Genomic DNA, 18,860 nt, shown 5'->3' on the forward strand with positions numbered 1-18,860 from the left:
AAGAATATACTTCATTTATTTCCCTACGAAGAAGGAATTAATTTAGCTCCCTATGTAAAGAACGGTGACTTAGGAGCCCCATTGAGCTTAATGTACATTTCAAAGTTTGATATTGAACATTTAAAAAAATTATAGCTATTATTTTTAGAAATAAGCTTAGAACTTAAAGTTACCTTTTCTCATGGTTTTCCCAAGAAAAGGCAACAAATCTTTGTTTTTGTGTTAAGGTAACTAAATTCATATACCTGATTTAGAAAATTTTTAAAAATTACAAACAAATTAATATTTTTTAAAAAACTGTTATACTTGGTCACAAACAGACAGCCACAAATTTGGAGGGGGGGGAATGTTATGTTCTTTTATCTTTCTTATCATTATTCCTTTTTCTTCTATGTTTCTTTAGACGGAATACTCCATATAAAACCCTAGAACCTGTTAAACCTCCAACAGTTCCTAATGACTACATGACGAGTCCTGCTAGGCTTGGAAGTCAGCATAGTCCAGGCAGGACAGCTTCTTTAAATCAGAGACCAAGGACACACAGGTAAATCTTCAGGTTGAACATTTGAACATTCGAGAGTGGATGTTATTGAGTGGTGACAATCTCCTATAGAGGTGCTGAAGTACTGCTCTAATCCCAATAGCAAATGTAAAAGTGGGGGGTATTAATATTATATGTTAACTGACTGTAAATTTGTGTCATACATCTGTTGTTTTAGGTTTGTTAAATATCTTTAAATATTTATACTATTAACGGGTTGTTAGTACTTCCTCCTTTTGACAGAAGTACAAATGTATATTTATTTGATTTAAGGTGAAAGGATTTTTTTTTAAACAGTGCTTTAAAAAAGGGTAAAACAACTACTTTTAAATATTTTTGGAGAAAAGGTTAGATATCATTAAAATTATACAGCATAATTTAAACTTTAAGAGATTGAAAGATTTAGCATAAATCTGAGGAATAATTTCTTTAGTCAGTACACTAGAATATGCAGTTACATATATTTTTAAATGTTCTAAAAATCAAATACCAAGTGGAGTTTTTAAAAACTTCACATGCAGCATAACATATTCAGAAAACTGCATGCTTTGTGAAGTATATACAGCTTGATGGACAACATTCACATTTATGTAACCGTTACCCAGGTCAGTAAACATAACATTACTAGCAACTCAGAAGTCCCTCCCATCTTCTTTCTCAATTATTATCTCAATTATTACCCAAAGTAGCTGGTTTAGTGTTTGAGCACTTTTATAAAGTCAGGTGAGTTCATTACATAAATTAACTTGCTGTATTCTTCAATTTTATCTCTCAAGAACTTGAGCAACGAACCTTGCTCAAGCCTTGACTTTTAGGTTGTTAAATTAAAGATAATTTAGTAAAATTATTTTGGGGATTTAACTAAATGGGGTCTGTCAAGCTGTGAGATGCTGGGTAGTTGATATTTATTGCTATTGCTACTGTTAGTAAATAAATTGTTAAGTTGATATCTGTAGATGATGTATTAGCTCAAGTTCAATAAGGGTCCACATTTTCTCTTTTTATGTTATTATTAGATGAAAATGTGGTTTTCCTCCATATTAGCGGTAGTAATAGTTTAATAATTCAGCTGGTTATTAAGAGTTAACTTCGCTAGACACTGGGCATATACCAATAAGGTATGGTTCTTTAGGGGGGAGCTTATTATGTTAAAGCAAAGATAAACTTTTCTATAAAGGGACAGATTGTCATTATTTTAGGATTTGTGGGCCATATGGTTTCTGTAGCAGTAACTCAGTTCTGTCATTATAGCACAAAAGCAGACATAGACAGTACGTAAATGAATGAACAAGGCTGTGTTCCAGTAAAACTGTATTTATGGCACTCAAATTTAAATTGCATATAATTTTAACATGTTACAAAAATTATGCACATATATATGAGGTTCGACAATTAAGTGTGCGAACTCATCCTAGAAAAAGTGCTACGTACCTTGTTGCTGAATATCACTATAGTTACCTGTGAAGTATTCCCCTTGAGAAACTATATACCAACACCAGCGCCTAGACTACCCTTCAAAGCACTTTTCCCTGGGATGAGTTTGCAAACTTAATTGTCAGACCTTGTACAAAGACGGTTCTGATAACCATTCCAGAAAAAGAGTTTGAAAATTACTTTGAAATGGTGGTCTAGGTGCTGGTTTCAGTGCAGAGCTTCCCAAGCACAGTACTCTAGGGTGGCTGTAGTGATATTCAGCAGTGAGGCAGTAGCACTTTTTCTAAGATGAGTTTGAGAACCTAAATTGTCTGATTTTGTATGTTTTCTCACATATACATGTATGCACACATTACTAAAAACAACTGAATAGTGCCAGGTCTTACAGCTAAAAGGACAGTGCATCCATATAGGCAATAAGTAGAGTACTCAGGAGTTGGTTAGGGTTTATTAGAATGCCACACTGAAACTTTATGAGCATCTTTTTTATGCTTATGTTCATTGTACAGAAAATTTCCCTATTTCATCACCTTTCTTTGAGATGAGTAGAAGTTTTCATACAATTTCTGAGTTGAATTGGTTACCTTTTTATTGACTTCCATAGCATCTTGTACACTCCCCTTTGTGTTATGCATTGCCCTATTTTTTTGAGATGGAGTCGCAAGCTGTCACCCTGGAAAGAGTGCTGGGATATCACAGCTCACAGCAACCGCTAACTCTTGGGGTCAAATAATTCTCAGCATCCCAAGTAGATGGGACTACAAGCACCCACCACAACATCGGGCTATTTTGTTGTTGCAGTTGTCATTGTCGTTTTAGCTGGCCCAGGCCGGGTTTGAACCCACCAGCCTCAGCGTATGTGGCCAGCGCCCTACCGACTAAGCTAGAGGTGCCGCCTCATCGCCCTATTTTTAATGTTTTCCCATGCCTCTCTGTGAGCTTCATGACAGTGTGGTTCGTGTCTGCATTGTTCACTGATCTTCATAAGAAGTTTTGAATAAATACCTGTTGGCTCACTGTACTGTAAGATACTGTTGCTCAAAAAATTCTAAATAGATAGGTTCTGAGTTCTGTGTTAATCATCATTGGTTTCAGACAGGTCAAGAAGTAGAGTGTACAAGAAGTAGAAGAACAAGAACCACTTCAAGTAGTAGGGTTAAGATTTATAATGAATAGTTAAAAATTTTCTATGTATACATATAGAAGTATAGTTAGCCCTTCTTATCCATGGTTTCCATACCCACAGATTCCATGTTCATAGATTTATCCTATTGTGAGTTGAAAATACAGTGTTCTCAGGATATGGAAGCTGTGTATACCAAGGACCAGCCTTTTGCTCTGTGGGTTCTGTAGGGCCGACTATAGGACTCGAGCATCTGCGGATTTGGTCCAGGGGTCCAAGAACCAATCCCTTGTGCATACAGAGGACTATTTAGTGGCCGTAGTAAATTTATTTTGTAAATTGTAATTTTATTTTGAATCTCTAGAATTGCTTTTTTAGCTTTTTGTTTTCTTTGCAGTGGAAGCAGTGGAGGAAGTGGAAGTCGAGAAAACAGCGGAAGCAGTAGTATTGGCATTCCCATTGCTGTGCCTACACCTTCACCACCCACCATTGGGCCAGGTATGTTATTTTTTTTTCCCTTTTATTAAGTCATATACACATAGATCATGAATACGTTTATGCTTTCGGGGGTTGTATGTCATTAATCGATGTTTAATATGGTAATATTTATGAGCTTTGTTATGGAAGGCTGAAATAGTTTAGTCATATTGTATAAATTTATTAAATTTTTGCTTGTTGCTTGAAGGCTAATAAGAAATTTAGCATTATTTTTAGATTAGTTTTTACAAAGTCTTTAGGATTTTACCAGCTGTTTCTCTTTATATATATAGTACATATTAAATAGCTTTGGTAAATAACTTTTTGGCCATTTTGCTTTAGAAGTACAGTCATCCCTCAGTACCCACAAGGGACTGGTTCTAGGAGCCCCCAGTGGATACCCAAATCTGAGGACGCTAAAAATAGTAGTTTATAACCTATTCACATCCTTCTGTGTACTTAAAATCATCTCTAGATATTTACCCAATACTGTGTAAATGCTAATGTAAATCGTCATTAATACTGTGTTTTTTAGGGATTAATGACAAGAAAAAATAAGTCAGAACAGAAGTAACCACCCATTTTTTTCCCTGATATATTCAATCCCCACTTAGTTGAATCCAGAGATGTGGAATCCAGGGTTATGGAGGGCCGATTGTATTTGCCTTGAGCAGTAATCAAGAATGATTTTATTATTTCAAGAGCAAACCAGTATTGTATGATACTCCAACCAAAGAATCAGTATCTATAAAGGGGAATTACATTTTAGAAAGTTTTGGTATTGCCTTTAGGCTAGTTTCTCAACTCTGATGTTTGCCTTTTCTGTGACTTTACTACATTTATGTATGATACTCAAAATGTGTTTTAGTGAAATGCAATAGGAAAGGTTTTACTTTTTAGAGTATATAAAAATTTAAGAAATCCTTGGAAAGAATTAAATTAGCCCCTCAATTTTTTTTGCAAATAGAGACTTTCTATAGTATTAAAAATGTATACTTTTAAAGTAAATGTGATCCTGAAAAATGTTAGGAAAAAATTCTTAGCTTTCCAAGCATATTTTTAAAAAAAGAGAAAAAACTACTTGTAAGAATACGCATATTTTATAGTTAATGCAGGTATGAACTCAGTGGCCTTTTTATCTATTAGAATTTTTACTCATTTGAACATGCTTTACCTGTGGGTGTCTTTTTTTTTCTTCTTTCCAATATGGTGTACTTTCTTGCTGTTTGAGAATGTTTAGTTTTCCTTTCTTACACTCTGACCTGAATTATAAACTATTTTATTAGAAAACATTTCTGTCCCTCCTCCTCCTGGAGCTCCACCAGCACCACCTCTCCCACCACCTCTCCCAGTGAGCACTGTGATAGGTGAGACTGCGTAAGGTTGGAGCCCTTGAACTCACTTTGCGTAATTCAGAGTTACCTCCTTTGTAGCTAGTAGACTGCTAGCTTTATAGTCATTAGGTTGTAGGTGATAATACAAAGGTTAAAGTAGTAAACCTCATAGACACTAACTTCTTCCCGTGAAAGGTTTCTAAACTTACATAGTAAACACGTACAGCCTTTTCTGTGATATGAAATGTTTCTATACTTGGTCTATAACCAACTTAATTTGGGTTTTATTTGTTTGTTATTTTTCTAGGATAATTTATAGCAGTAATTGTTAAAAGTTTTTTTTTTTTTTTAATTAGCAGTATAATTTTTTCTTCCCCCTTGAAGTGAAGCTTGATTTGGAACTCCCTGGTATATACAGCAGGCAAAGAATCAGGGTGAAGGTGGGGATAGGAGATGAAAAATGGAAAGGAAAATCATGTTGTGGTTGCTCTGTTGTTTTCCTGTGGAGCACAGTTTGGTAATAGCCCAGTTTTTATGATGTCTAAGAGTGCCATAAAACAATTTTCTCAATAAAATGCATTTAAATTGTCCCCAAGTTGGGAACAACTACCTTGCTCATGTAAGGAATTTTAAGTATATTTTATATATCAGTATAAAAACCATTCAGTGTAGAAATACACAGTAACAGTAATCTGTGTAGATAGTGGATAATTAGGTATTTCAAATAATGAGAGCTGAGTTTCAGGCTAAATGAAATAAAGCTGTATAACAATGTCTTTTCACATTTGCACATATACACAAAGGGAAAGGGGGAAAGGACGTAATAAAGAAGACCCTAATAATAGAAATTGTTAGCAGGCTGGGTGCAGTGATTCAAGCCTATTCAAGACCAGCCTGGGCAACACTGTGATACCCCGTCTCTATTTTTAAAAAGTAAATAAATAAAAGAAATTGTTGGTAGAAAGTCCATGTGGAAAAATGCTTTCTTCCTAAATTAATAGTAAAATAAAACTGTAATGAGATACTACATTTTATCCATCAGATAAAAACGTAGACGTCCACTAGTACCAATGTTGGTAGGGACGTGCAATTAACAGGAAAGTACATCACTGATGAGATTTTATTATTTGAATAAGCTTGCTTTGCAAAGTAATTTGTTGTTACCTAGGCAAATGACCATGTACCTACCCTCAATTTATCAGTTTTGGTTTTAGGAAGTTACCCTAGAGCATTAGTTCTCAAAATGTGGTTAAGGGACTCCTGGGGATTGCCACCACCCTTTCATGGACTTTTTGAGGTTGGAACTACCTTCATTATTTATCTTATTCTCATTGTCTTCTGATGATACAGTGGAATTTTTCAGAAGTTACATAAAGTATACTTGCATATTCATGTACTTTAAAGATGTATCAGTTTTAATTTCTAATATGGCAATTATGTCTATAACCCTCATTAACAAAGAATTCTTGGGGTTCTCTAATTTTTAAGAGTGAACTCTTCAGACCAAAATATTTGAAAACTGCTATCCTAAAGCAGTGGCTTTCAGAGTGGTATCTCGAGACCATCAGCATCTTGGAACTAGTTAGAAATATAAATTCTTAGGTCTCAATATGGCTCAATCAGAAACTGAGGATGGGGCTCAGCAGTCTGTATTGTAACAAGCCCTGAAAGGTGAAATTCACATTTTTACTTGTGCTGAAGTTTGAGAACCACTGTCCTAGAGAAAGTCAGGAACCATATTTAGGAATGTTCATAGTAGTAGTGTTAATAATAGCACAAATCTCAACGTAATCTAAACGTCTAATAACATTAGAATGGATAAACAAATTTGGTATTTTGGTATTTTAATACAAATAAAGCAGCAAAAAAGAATATGACATATTGATTAATTTATCCAAATGGATGAGTTTTTTTTTTTTTGTTGTTGTTGTTGTTTTTGTTTTTTCCAGTTTTTGGCCAGGGCTGGGTTTGAACCCACCACCTCCCGCATATGGGGCCGGCACCTTACTCCTTTGAGCCACAGGCACTACCCATGGATGAGTTTTTTTAAATGCCAAGAAAAAAGAGCAAGTCAATCAAATGATACACATTTATTCCATTATGAAAGTTCATAACAGTTTAAAAACTGTGTATTATTTAAGGTTACATAGATCTTTATATATCTGTGCTAAAACTATGTAGAGAAGAAAGAGAATTTACACATACCTTGTGGAGCTGGAAATCCAGGAGAGGGGCATGAAGTAAGCTTCAATAATATTGTTAGTCTTCTTTTTCTTTTTCTTCTTTTCTTTTCTTTTTTTTTTTTTGAGACAGAGCCTCAAGCTGTCCCCCTGGGTAGAGTGCTGTGGCATCACAGTAACCTCCAACTCCTGGGCTCAAGTGAGTCTCCTACCTCAGCCTCCCAAGTAGCTGGGACCACAGGTGCCCGCCACAACGCCTGGCTATTTTTTGGTTGCAGCCGTCATTGTTATTTGGTGGGCCTGGGCTGGATTCGAACCTACCGCCTTAGGTGTATGTGGCTGGCACAGAGCCAGTATTCTTTTTCTTGAGCTGGGTATTTTTTTCTATTTAAAAAAAAATTATGCACACACATGTAATATGTGATTTATATATGTAACGTACACATATCAGTCACATACCCTTTGGCATTATGATTTCTGTCATGATAAAATAGTAAATTTTAAAATAGTCATAGTTTAGAATTGATGACCAATTGATTTTCAGTTTCAAATCACCAAGAAAAATAATTTGGATGCTATATACCTTTTCCACAAGCCAGGGAAATGTAACAGTCATTTTATAGATATTTCCATTGAAAATGGTTGAAGGCTCTTTGGAAAACCTTGTCATACAAAATTACTCATTCATAAAGGCTTTACAAACAGATTGTTACTTTAAAAATGTGTTTCTATTTAGAAAATGAAAATGTGGATGATTCAAATAATAAGTGACTGCCTATGGCCTGGGAGTTCCAAAATATTAAATATCCATGCTTTGTTAAATGAACAGCCTCCTCTGTGGGGTTTATCTAATACCTCATGTGATCTCTAAGAGAGATTGTTAAACACTTGAATAAAGAAAAAGTAGTATGCTGGCTTTATCCTCTGTCAGGATTCAGTGTCTTTAGGTGGGACAAGGGTGATAGTATTAATTCTGGAGTTAAGTTTGGAAAATATAGTTAATTTTAGAGGCTTTGAATTCTATTCACCTTTTTTACTTTTGAACTATTGGCAAAGATGACAATTAAATTTTAAATATTAATAATACTTTGGTCAATTTTGATGTTTTATATGTGAACCTGATAAGTTAAAAAAAAAAAAAAGAGTGCTTTGGATGTAATATAGCAAAAAAGTCTTACAAAGTATGGAGAAAGATAGTACATTTTCTAAACAAAGATGGCCTAAAATGCCGTATTTTATAGAGTCTCAAAACTTTTTCTAGTTTTGTCAGTTATAAAAATTTAAATGATAGGGAAAACTGTGTTAATCTAAAAGTTGGAGATGTATGTCACGTCTGACATTCTGTATATGTGCTTTCAAACTAGAAATCATACTTCTTTTAAAAATCATTCATGTATTGATACTAATAACTGCTATAGCAATAAAAGTTTTTTAAAAATAGTAGTAGTTATGGGAAACTTGTTTAGCAGGGTTTTAAAAATCATTTAATATAGATTTGGCCAGATAGATTCTTAGACTATGAATCAAAATTCTGCAGATTTTGGCAGTGGAAACTAAGAAGCTTATAAACCTGATTATGAATACATTTCATATCTAAAGACTAATGCTTTCCACCTCACACTATCTTTTGGTACTTACGGTTTACATATAAAAGCTATATATCCCAAAATGAACAAAAAATACAGTAATATTAGCAGAATGCCATTTGGGATTATGCTTACTTAAGGGCTTAGGAATGTTATTTATTTTTGCAGCTTTCCATACATTAGCTGTTTCTCCTTCTGTTTTTAACTTCAGAGTTATTAGATTTTTCTCTTCTTTATTTTGTGCCTCAGTATTGAAAAAGTAATAAATACTTCATACTGAGGGGCTTCCTCTTTGTTCTGCCACCTGAGGTGATTACAATGCTCAAGTCTCTTTGTTGGTTGCCTTTGACTAATGCTTTTCAGCAGCCCCCGGCTCAGCTCCTGGTTCCCAGTATGGCACAATGACCAGGCAGATATCTCGGCACAACTCTACCACTTCTTCGACATCTTCTGGTGGATACAGACGAACTCCCTCTGTGACTGCTCAGTTTTCTGCTCAGCCTCATGTTAATGGAGGGCCACTTTATTCTCAAAATTCAAGTAAGCTTGTGCTTTGCAGGCATACAGCAACAGTGGAGCTCCTTTTGAAGGAAATTATTTGAAACTGTTACTCTTGCCAGTGATAGACAACAATTGAAACTGTGCTATTTCATGTTTATTTTTGTTTCAGGATGTTAGTCCTTGAATCATAACATTTTTTAAGAGTAATTGCTTATCATTTTCTTCTCCAAAATTCAGATTTATCCCGTGTTCTTAGCATACTAAAATTTACTAATGCTTTAATATGCTATTTTTATACATAGAACTAGAAAAAAAAACTCTGAAATAAATTAAATTGGCATGTTTGAGTAGTAATAGCTAAAGATACAAACATTGTAAAGTTTTTCGTTAAAATAAGGAAAATTTAAAATAATAAAATTGCTGGCTATCACTTTTAAGGTCACTAACCTCTACCAAAATGAGTTCAATTAAAAACATTGTGATGCCTGCTTAATTGCTCTGTCTCTGAATAATTCTAACAGTGGGGGGTATCGTCTTTAGATTTCTGTTTTCTTCAAATTGCACATCTTAACACTAATTGCAATTAATGTTTAAAGCTAGTAAGATTAGAATATAGTTTTAGCACATTATGTTAGGAAGTTAGAATAGCTTAAGATCATTAATATCACTTTTCCACATTAAGATATTTAATGTTTAATGAAAAAGGGGACAAGGCTCAGAAATGAGCCTGTTATCTAGCATTTGGTTTTGGCTTAAAGTTGTGCTTACCAGGCATAGATGGAGACATGCGTTTTCTGGGGCTGCATTTATATCAGTTTATGATAAAAATATCAAATGCTCAGTGAATTCCCCCATTATTTACATAGGAATTTGGGTTAAGTTGTTTTGATTTATAATTCATTTCCTGAATATATTTTACCGCAGAGCTAGAGGAAGGTTCTCTCAATAGTTCCTTGCTTAAATTTTAAAGATGAATGTGTTGGCCCAGCCCCCATAGCTCAGTGGTTAGGGTGCTGGCCACATATTCTTGGGCTGGTGGGTTAGAACCCGGCCTGGCCTGCTAAACAATAATGACAACTACAACAACAACAAAACATAGTCAGGCATTGTGGCGGGCGCCTGTTGTCCCAGCTTTGGGAGGCTGAGGCAGAGAATCACGTAAGCCCAAGAGGTTGAGATTGCTGTGAGCTGTGACGCCATGGCGCTCTACCAAGGGTGACATACCAAGGGTGACATAGTGAGACTCTGTCTCCTACTTAAAAAAAAAAGATTAATGTATTAAAGCAAAAACTTTTATAAGACTTGAAAATCCTCTTAGGCAGAAATGTCAAAATTCACAAGAGATTCCAAAATTAATGAAACTTTTTTCTAGACTAAAATATTCAAGCTACTAAAAAGTATGAATTTTGCCAATTAGAATTTTACCTCACATTTAGTACTGAAAGGTAGCCAGAGTCTGAATATTCTACAGATTTCATAATTCACCTCACCAGTTTTATGAGCTTTAATTTTTTTCATATTCTGCATTTTTAGATCCCATCTTTATGTTCGTTATTTTTCTTTTCGCCACTTAGACTTAGTTTACTCTGCAGTTAGGACTTTTAGTGACTCTTCACATATACATACTGGTAGTTTCAGTTAAGCAATACCTGATGGGTTCTTTTCAAATAAGACACTTTTCATTACTGAATGTCTACATTCTTTTGAATATTGGAGAACAGATTTGGTCTCTAATTTTAAATATATTATGTTTTGTCAAATTAACAACCCTTTGATCTGAGTTACTGTTGGTGTTATTGTAGTAGTACTAGTATGTAAATGTTTTTAGTGTTTTGATGTGCATATTTTCTCTTCCGTCTAAATGTGGTGGTAATGCTGAGTATCTTCACACAGCTTTTCTTTTTCTTTACATACTAACCAGCATGGTTACTGAGGGTTGTTTCTAAAACAGTTTTTTAGGTTTATGGAAATGTTTTATTTTTGATTTTAAAAATTAAAACCTAACCTTTCATTATTTAAGAACCTCCTGTACACAGAGTATCAGAATGAAAGAGGATCAATTTCATAGTGAATGTTATTTGTAGCTATAAGTGATATTAATACACATGATTGCTTGGTTAAGTATTACTTCTTTGAACACTGAACCTCTTTCAAATTTTTATGCTTACCAACCAAATTCCTACATTGGACTAATTGAAACAACCTTTAGATTAAAGGATCCTTGGGAACCAGTAAATTGTTGTTCTCTTTCAATTTATTGTCACTTCTTGGTGACTAACAATAAACTGAATTTGCTATTTAGTCCTATGACTTTTTCTAAGCAATTTTTGGCAGTTATTGTCTTGTTAAAATGAATAAAAGTAAAGTGAAACATTCATGTTTATTTCTAGTGTATGTTATAATTTTAAATAGATTTCCTGCCCATATGAGCATTGGCATTTGTTATCAATTTCCTATAAATTATGTCCTCTCCAGAAATAAATTTTATGAGTATATTTCAAGTTATCCAGTGATTCATTAGAAATTATTGTAATGCAAATAATTGCATACTTTAACTTTTTGGAAATTAGGTTTCTTTTTTTAGAGAAGTGATTAAAAAGGTCACTTTTGAGATATCTTCTGAAACTCTGAATGGTTAACGTGGTATAGAGAACATTCTTACACCCTCCTAATTTAGGAGGGATGTTTTTAAAATGGCCAGCTTAAAAAATAACAATAACCTTGTTTTATAAGCAAGAGTTTTTTCCTGGAGAATTGTATGCAAATTTAGCTATATAATAAGAACTGCCTTTAAAGGAAACCTGTGATTAATATATTTATTGATATATGGAGTAAACAGCTATTACATATTTGTATTATTTAGTTGAATTCTAATTTACAACATTACCTTGAAGTTAGACAAACCTGTAATAAAGTTATGGCAAAGATATATTATCCTGGAAACCTGTATAAATGTTTCATTGTTATCTGTTTTAGAAGGTTTTCCTTAAAATTTGAAAACTTCATTGCACTAAAGCAGTGGTTCTTAACCTGTGGGCTGCGACTCACAAGAACTGTATTAGAGGGTCGCAGCATTAGGAATGTTGAGAACCACTCCACTAAAGTGAATGTGATGATGACTTTAAATCTTTCCCAAACAATGTAACATTAAGATTAAATTAAGCATATTTCTTTTATAAAATTAATTGGCTAAGCACAAGTTGGCGTTAGGCTTACTCACGGGAAATGAAAGAAGGTTATATAGGTTTTTGTTTCGTTTTTGTTTTGTTTTGTTTCATTTGCAAACTGTTCTTTGCATACTTATGTTTGTGGTCCTTGTAACTGACTTCTGCTTTTTGTTTGTTTCCTTTTCTTTCCTTTATCTGTTTTACTTCCCCCCATACTGTGTTGTTGCTACCAGTTTCTATTGCTCCACCCCCACCCCCTATGCCTCAGTTGACTCCACAGATACCTCTCACAGGCTTCGTGGCCAGGGTGCAGGAAAACAGTAAGTTTGGAAAAATCGAGCTATCAAAGAGTAGAGGCTGTCTCCTTATAGCATGCATGGCTGATGAGTCACCATCTTCCTTACTTGTATTGAGAAGCTAATCTTATCTCAAAAATAGGTTACTGAAACTGAAGAGCACGGCCTTCAGTTTTTTTCTCTGTGTGCATGATTACTGATCAGTATAAATATCAGAACTGCAATTTTCTTATGCCTTCAACTGCTCCTAAAACATGAAATCTGATCTCATATATATTCTTAAAGAGTCATCAAATACAAAAATTCAAATTGTATGGGAACTTCTAGCTTCTTATAGTTATTAGCATTAGAAAGCATTTTGTATTCTAATAAATTTATTAGGATATATAGAGGTAGTTATACTGCAAGATTAAATTTATTATGAAATTGGGACAGGATTTTTTCCCTTTAATTACAACAAAATTTTAGTGAAAGCTTTGTAACCTCAAATTTTTATATATAAATGTTATTGAACCTACATAAAAGTTCACTGTTAGAATAAAAATGAATATTTCAAGAATAAGTAAATTACATCTCTGCTTCCCATTTTAGGATAAGTAATGAGCAGTATAGAGCTCTCTTCATGTTTTGGCTACATGCAGGCCCATTGAATATTATTTCTGAATGTGTAAATCTGTGAGCTTTTTAAGACTTCTGTGAATAAAGATGAGGTTTGTTGATTTTTGGAAATTATTTTGAATATATGGCTTTTATCACGATAGACTAGTTTATAGTTTGTGCCTGATTTCTTTTGAAGTTTCAGAAGATGTATAATCTTAACTCCATAATCATAGTGAATATTCTCTGGCAAAATGAAAAGTACCACTATTACTGAATTATTTTACAGCAAAATACTTGAGATTAAGATAGTAATGTGGTCTAGTTCTAATTTGCTTCATTTGGGACCATCACCGTGATATAAAATCTCAGGATGGTTTGAACAAATGAGTAACTTCATTGACCAGCCTATCTTCTGTGAGAATATGTTGGGGGCAAATTCAAATTCCAGTCTTCAGCTTTTGCTGACACTGTCGTGTTCCTCTGCCCATTACATCTTTTCTGCCAGTCAAATTTGTTTATTCAGTGTTATGTGCTAGACTCTGGGAAGTCTATAAATAGTTTAAGACAGAGTCTCCTCCTTCAAGAAATGTATAATCGGATGTATTATAAAACATTATAGTTTCCAAATGTTGAAAGTTATGAATGTAAAGCCGTCCTTACCTTTAACATTTTCTTTTAAAACTAATGTGTCCAAACACTTAAAAATAAGTGAATCTTATTTTTAAAAATAACTGAATAAGGATAAATTGTTCCTTAATGTAACAGGGTTCAGAAACTAACCCAATTTAGCCCTTTGAACTGCCATATTGATAAGAATTATTAGGAAATAATTTAAAATAACCATAACCAACATCAATTTTGTGGGTCCAGAGGTTATTGACTAGCTTTTTGGTAAGTGTTTTTTAAAATACAAATCTAATAATTAATGTACATTATTCTAGGTACTCATGGTCTTTGCTCATAGAGCCCCTTGGTACTATGATAGTTCTTTTTTACCGTAGACCATAGAACTTGAATCAGTCAGTTACTCGCCCGTGCCACAGATTCCCCAAAGCACGTTAGGAGGTTTGGTGATAAACCGTGGATGGGTACTTTAAATGTTATATGAAGTACAGATTTTCTATGATCTTTTCTTAAATATCCATTTTCTTCTGGTAGTCAAAGTGGGTGGCAATGAATGCATGTAGCAGTTAACCTATTAATAAGTGTTTAAGATTTGAGCCTCTAAAAAAGTCAGCAGTATGTGTACATCTGTTTATGAATAATACCAGAAAGCATTTTTGAACTAATTACGCATGGTGCTAGACAAAATTTTATGCAGGGAATTAGCTTACCAGACTCCTGCCATAATTGGAAGATAAGCCAATGCAGATTTATTGCAGTTGAATGTAAAGACAATTGAGTGAAAACATTAAGCTATTACATTGTGTATTAATCAAGAGTAAATGCAATTTGGAGATTTAGGCAAGCATATGTAACTTATACATTAAGCCAAATTAAGGATATGAACTATGGCTATTAGGGTAGGTTCATACTTCTTATTTTCCCCTCCTTTTAATAAACAGCTTTATGGGGAAGGTATGGCAAATGGCAAAGATAGAATGGATCCAGGCATGCAGTGGAAAAATAAATTATAGATCTATCTGATAGTTATTAGAGTGAATATTACCACACAGGATTTGTTTCTAATAGCCTTTTCATACCCCAAGAGGATAAAATAGAAATTACACAATGGAAGTAGTTACCAAAGTAGGACTGTTACTTGCAAATATTTTAAATCTGACCCCGTTGGAGTTTTTATTCCAAGTAGGGTGGAATAACCTTTCAACGTGTGTGGCAAATAGATCATGGCTGCTTTCTTTAATCACTCAAGTAGCCCAGAGTTTGAGTTAGTATGTTTATGTTAAGAACTTCTCCCTTGCAAGTATTATATAATTCCTGTATCAATAAGTGTAAAAACATTTTGATATGTGTTTTGAAGTTTTTAAGAAATTTGTGCATCAGAGATTTCCAGTTTTGAATTCCTTAATACTGAGAGCACCTGTTACCTGGTCTGCCACTAGATCTGTGAACACAATTCTAGCCTGACATGTTTCCATTTCCCTGTTTACATCTTTGATTATTCAAAGCAGATATATACATACACACCACGACACCTAGAATTTGAGGTATGAGTCATTTTTATTGTTTTGTTTGATATAAGTTCCTTTTTGTTTGTTTATTACATCTTCCTCAATACTTTATGTTTAAATCTTAATTGTTGATGCATTCTTAGAAAATTGAATCTTTAGGATCTAGTCTTTTCCCTTATCACATGTATATTATGTTTTGCTAGCAATAATGCAAACTCTCTCTACATTTAAAAAAATGAAATTTTTTGATTATAAATATTTTTGAAAATATTTAGTAAGCTTTTCTAGTTAGGAATTCTTTTCAAATTTTTTCTTGTTAAAATTTAAACAAAACATAGGACATGTACTTACAGAGGCACATGTAATGCTACCAACTTTATTATCTTTACCATTAGAACAAATAATCACAAATAAATTAAAAGTCTGTTCATGGGAGACTTAATGTCTAGGGAACCAAAACTATTAAAAGGCAAAATCAGGGACATGTATGAGTACAATGAAAAGTTAACGTAATGTTATTCATTTCATGTATTCCAGTCTAAATGACAGATAGGACATTATGTGTATTTGGAAAGATAGGCTTACTAAAGAATAACTTCTCTCTTTTGAGAAAAGAGAGCCTTGGAATAAGGAAACTATTCCTATAATAGTTTTTTCCTTATATAAAAAGATGTTGTTTCCTAGCCTTCTGCATTCATTAATTTGCAGTACTTCCTGATACCCTTATTTTAGCTCATTTTATGATTACAAAGTTACTCTTAGGAGTAACATAACCTTTAACACACCAAGCTTTTATTTCTAATCATTGCATGTTTTATTGTAGTGCATGCTGTATATTTAGAGCTTTTAAAAAATTCTATTGACTTACAGATCTCCATTTAGATCAATTTTTGATTCAAATTATTTGACACTTTTTAGTTGCTGATAGTCCAACTCCTCCACCACCACCCCCACCAGATGACATTCCAATGTTTGATGACTCTCCACCACCACCACCACCACCTCCAGTGGATTATGAAGATGAGGAGGCTGCGGTAGTTCAGTATAACGATCCGTATGCAGATGGGGATCCTGCTTGGGCTCCCAAGAATTACATTGAGAAAGGTAAGGTACAGTCATCATTGAATTATCAGCCTGGGCAAGATGGTGAAACCCTGTCTCAATCAATCAATAAAATAACAACTAGGCAGGCACCTGGGCTTGCTACTCAGGAGGTGAGGCAGGAGAATGGCTTGAACCTAGGAGTTCAAGGTTGCAGGGAACTCTGATCTTGCCACTGCACTCCAACTTATGTGACAAAGCAAGACCCTATTTGTCCCTTTCTCTTAAACAAAGGAAACACACTGAATTAATGTGGAGAAAAATAACCTACTTATAGAATTTTAGACCAATAAAGAACATCTAATCCAGTGTTTAAACTTTTTCAGTGCCTTACACTTATCAACCAAAATGATTTGCTTAAACCTTAACTTCTTAAGCTTTGTAAGTTGAAGAGTCTTTATTTTTTATATTAAAATTATGTTACCTGTACTATCAAAAACTACATATGCTTCCAGCTGGAGATTAACTAGCTTGTTTGCATTTTATAGATAAAACAACTAAGGCACAAAAAAAGTGTTAATTGATTTCCTGCATTATATGAATGTGTTTTACTCATTTTAAATGAGTACAAATTTAAAAAGTTTTGTTAAGATCTTTTAATTAGAATAGAAACCTTTCATATTTAAATATAGGTGCTCCCTGACTGAGATGGTTCAATTTAGGATTTTTCAACATTAACCACAGTGGCTTATGCCTGTAATCCTAGCACTCTGGGAGGCTGAGGTGGGCAGATGGCTTGAGTTCAGGTCCATCCTGAGCAATAGCCAGACTTCATCTCTAAAAATAGCCAGGCATTGTGGCAGGTGCCTGTAGTCACAACTATTTGGGAGGCTGAGGCAAGAGGATCGCTTGAACCTAAGGGTGTGATGTTACCGTGAGCTATGACTCTAAGGCATTCTAACAAGGGTGATAAAATGAGACTCTATCTTTAAAAAAAAGATGGTACAAAGTGATAAGCATTCACCATGTTCTTCTTTAGGTTGGGGTTATGTCTTAGAAACAGAGTAAGTCAAAAGTACCCTAAGGAAAATACACACTTTCAGTTTACATATTTTCAGCTTTCAATGAGTGTACCCAGAAAAATATATTGCTACTATCATGAGAAAAAACTTCAATTAAGATTTTTAGTTTTTTGCATAAGAGAGAAGACAGATCCACTAGGATTTTATTTCATGAAATAATATATACTTATGTAAATTTACCTGATATTCACTATAATTATCTATGAAGAAATATAGTTGAGAAAGAAACAAATGCTGTTTCTCGAGTTCTTTTTTTCTCAAAACAGTTCTGCGCTGCTTATAAACCCATATTCTATAGTGCTCTGAAAAGTGCTGACCAGTTTTGGTTGACCTTGAAGAAATTGTCTTTATTGGGTTAACTGACTTTAAGCAAGTAGCTGTGGCTCTTGAGATGAGTGGCATTCATTTCTCTTTAAGTTTTGAATGTATGACAAAAATAAATGTTTTCCTTTTTTATATTTTTAATAAGAGTTACATACTGTTAAAAAAGTCTTTGAATATTCTACTTTACATTTAGATTCCAAAAAAGCTTCACACAAAGACATGTTACTATGAGGATGAAAAACTTGAGTAGCCTTGAATTGTGTTTTTACCTGTATTTACTTATTTGGTAAAGCAAATTCAACTTCAGATAACTATGAAAAATGGGACCATCATATTTACTTAAGTTGACAAATTTGGAAAGATATATTGGTTAATATATTATTAACCAATAGTTATTTATAGTAGAGCAGGATTTAAAAATACCTTCACAAGTTGAAATAATAATCCTGAACTAGGGGTTAGCACACTTTCTTTCAGTACCAGACCAGATAGTAAATCTTTTAAATTTTGCAGGCTATCTAGCCTATGTCTCAGCTACTCAACCCTGCTGTCATAGCACAAAAGCAGTCGTTGACAATACATGAGGGAGTAGATGTGGCTGTGTTGTAGTAGAACTTTATTTACAAAAAAGGGAGTGGCTTAGACTTGTTCCATGGGCCATTGTTTGCTGACCCCTAGTCCATATCAAAAAATGAGATTTCGTAGGTTATTTAAAGCCTTTAGTAGTTACCTTTATAATCATAAGATAAACAAAACCCGGTTTAATCAGATTTCAGTTGAATATATAAGTCAAAGCTTTATGATGTAACTGTTCTAAAACTAGTATTGTGTCTCTTTTTGAGTACATTTCAAGATCTTGCAAACAGGAATGCCTTCAATAGAGAATTTATCTACATACCTAGAAGGCATATCTGCAGTGAGAAGAGTTGAAAGCATTGTTCGTAAGTTGAGGAAAAGAAGATGTCAGATAGGTAGAAGCTAAATAGCTGTCTTCAAATAGTTATTATGTAGAAGTAGCATTACAGGATTTAACTTCGAGTTG

At 33.8% G+C, this 18,860-nt stretch overlaps 1 protein-coding gene across 12 annotated transcripts in view; it reads left to right on the forward strand.

The window, feature by feature from the left end:
* The window catches only part of ABI1 (abl interactor 1), a 112,247-nt gene that overhangs the window by 89,696 nt on the left and 3,691 nt on the right, over positions 1–18,860 (forward strand). For 2 of the 12 annotated variants that reach the window (XM_003786738.3, XM_003786737.3), the window contains 5 exons: positions 404–544; positions 3,496–3,596; positions 9,039–9,215; positions 12,577–12,663; positions 16,290–16,475. In XM_003786738.3, the coding sequence (XP_003786786.1) occupies positions 404–544; positions 3,496–3,596; positions 9,039–9,215; positions 12,577–12,663; positions 16,290–16,475 (692 nt within the window). Of the gene's footprint in view, positions 1–403; positions 545–3,495; positions 3,597–4,861; positions 4,943–9,038; positions 9,216–12,576; positions 12,664–16,289; positions 16,476–18,860 lie in introns of all 12 variants that reach the window. The other 10 variants (XM_012803315.2, XM_012803316.2, XM_023511456.1 and 7 more) reach the window with 6 other exon arrangements.

This window comes from Otolemur garnettii, unplaced genomic scaffold (assembly GCF_000181295.1).
Source record: "Otolemur garnettii isolate 467f Iridium unplaced genomic scaffold, OtoGar3 scaffold00019, whole genome shotgun sequence".
Classification (NCBI taxonomy): Eukaryota; Metazoa; Chordata; class Mammalia; order Primates; family Galagidae; genus Otolemur; species Otolemur garnettii.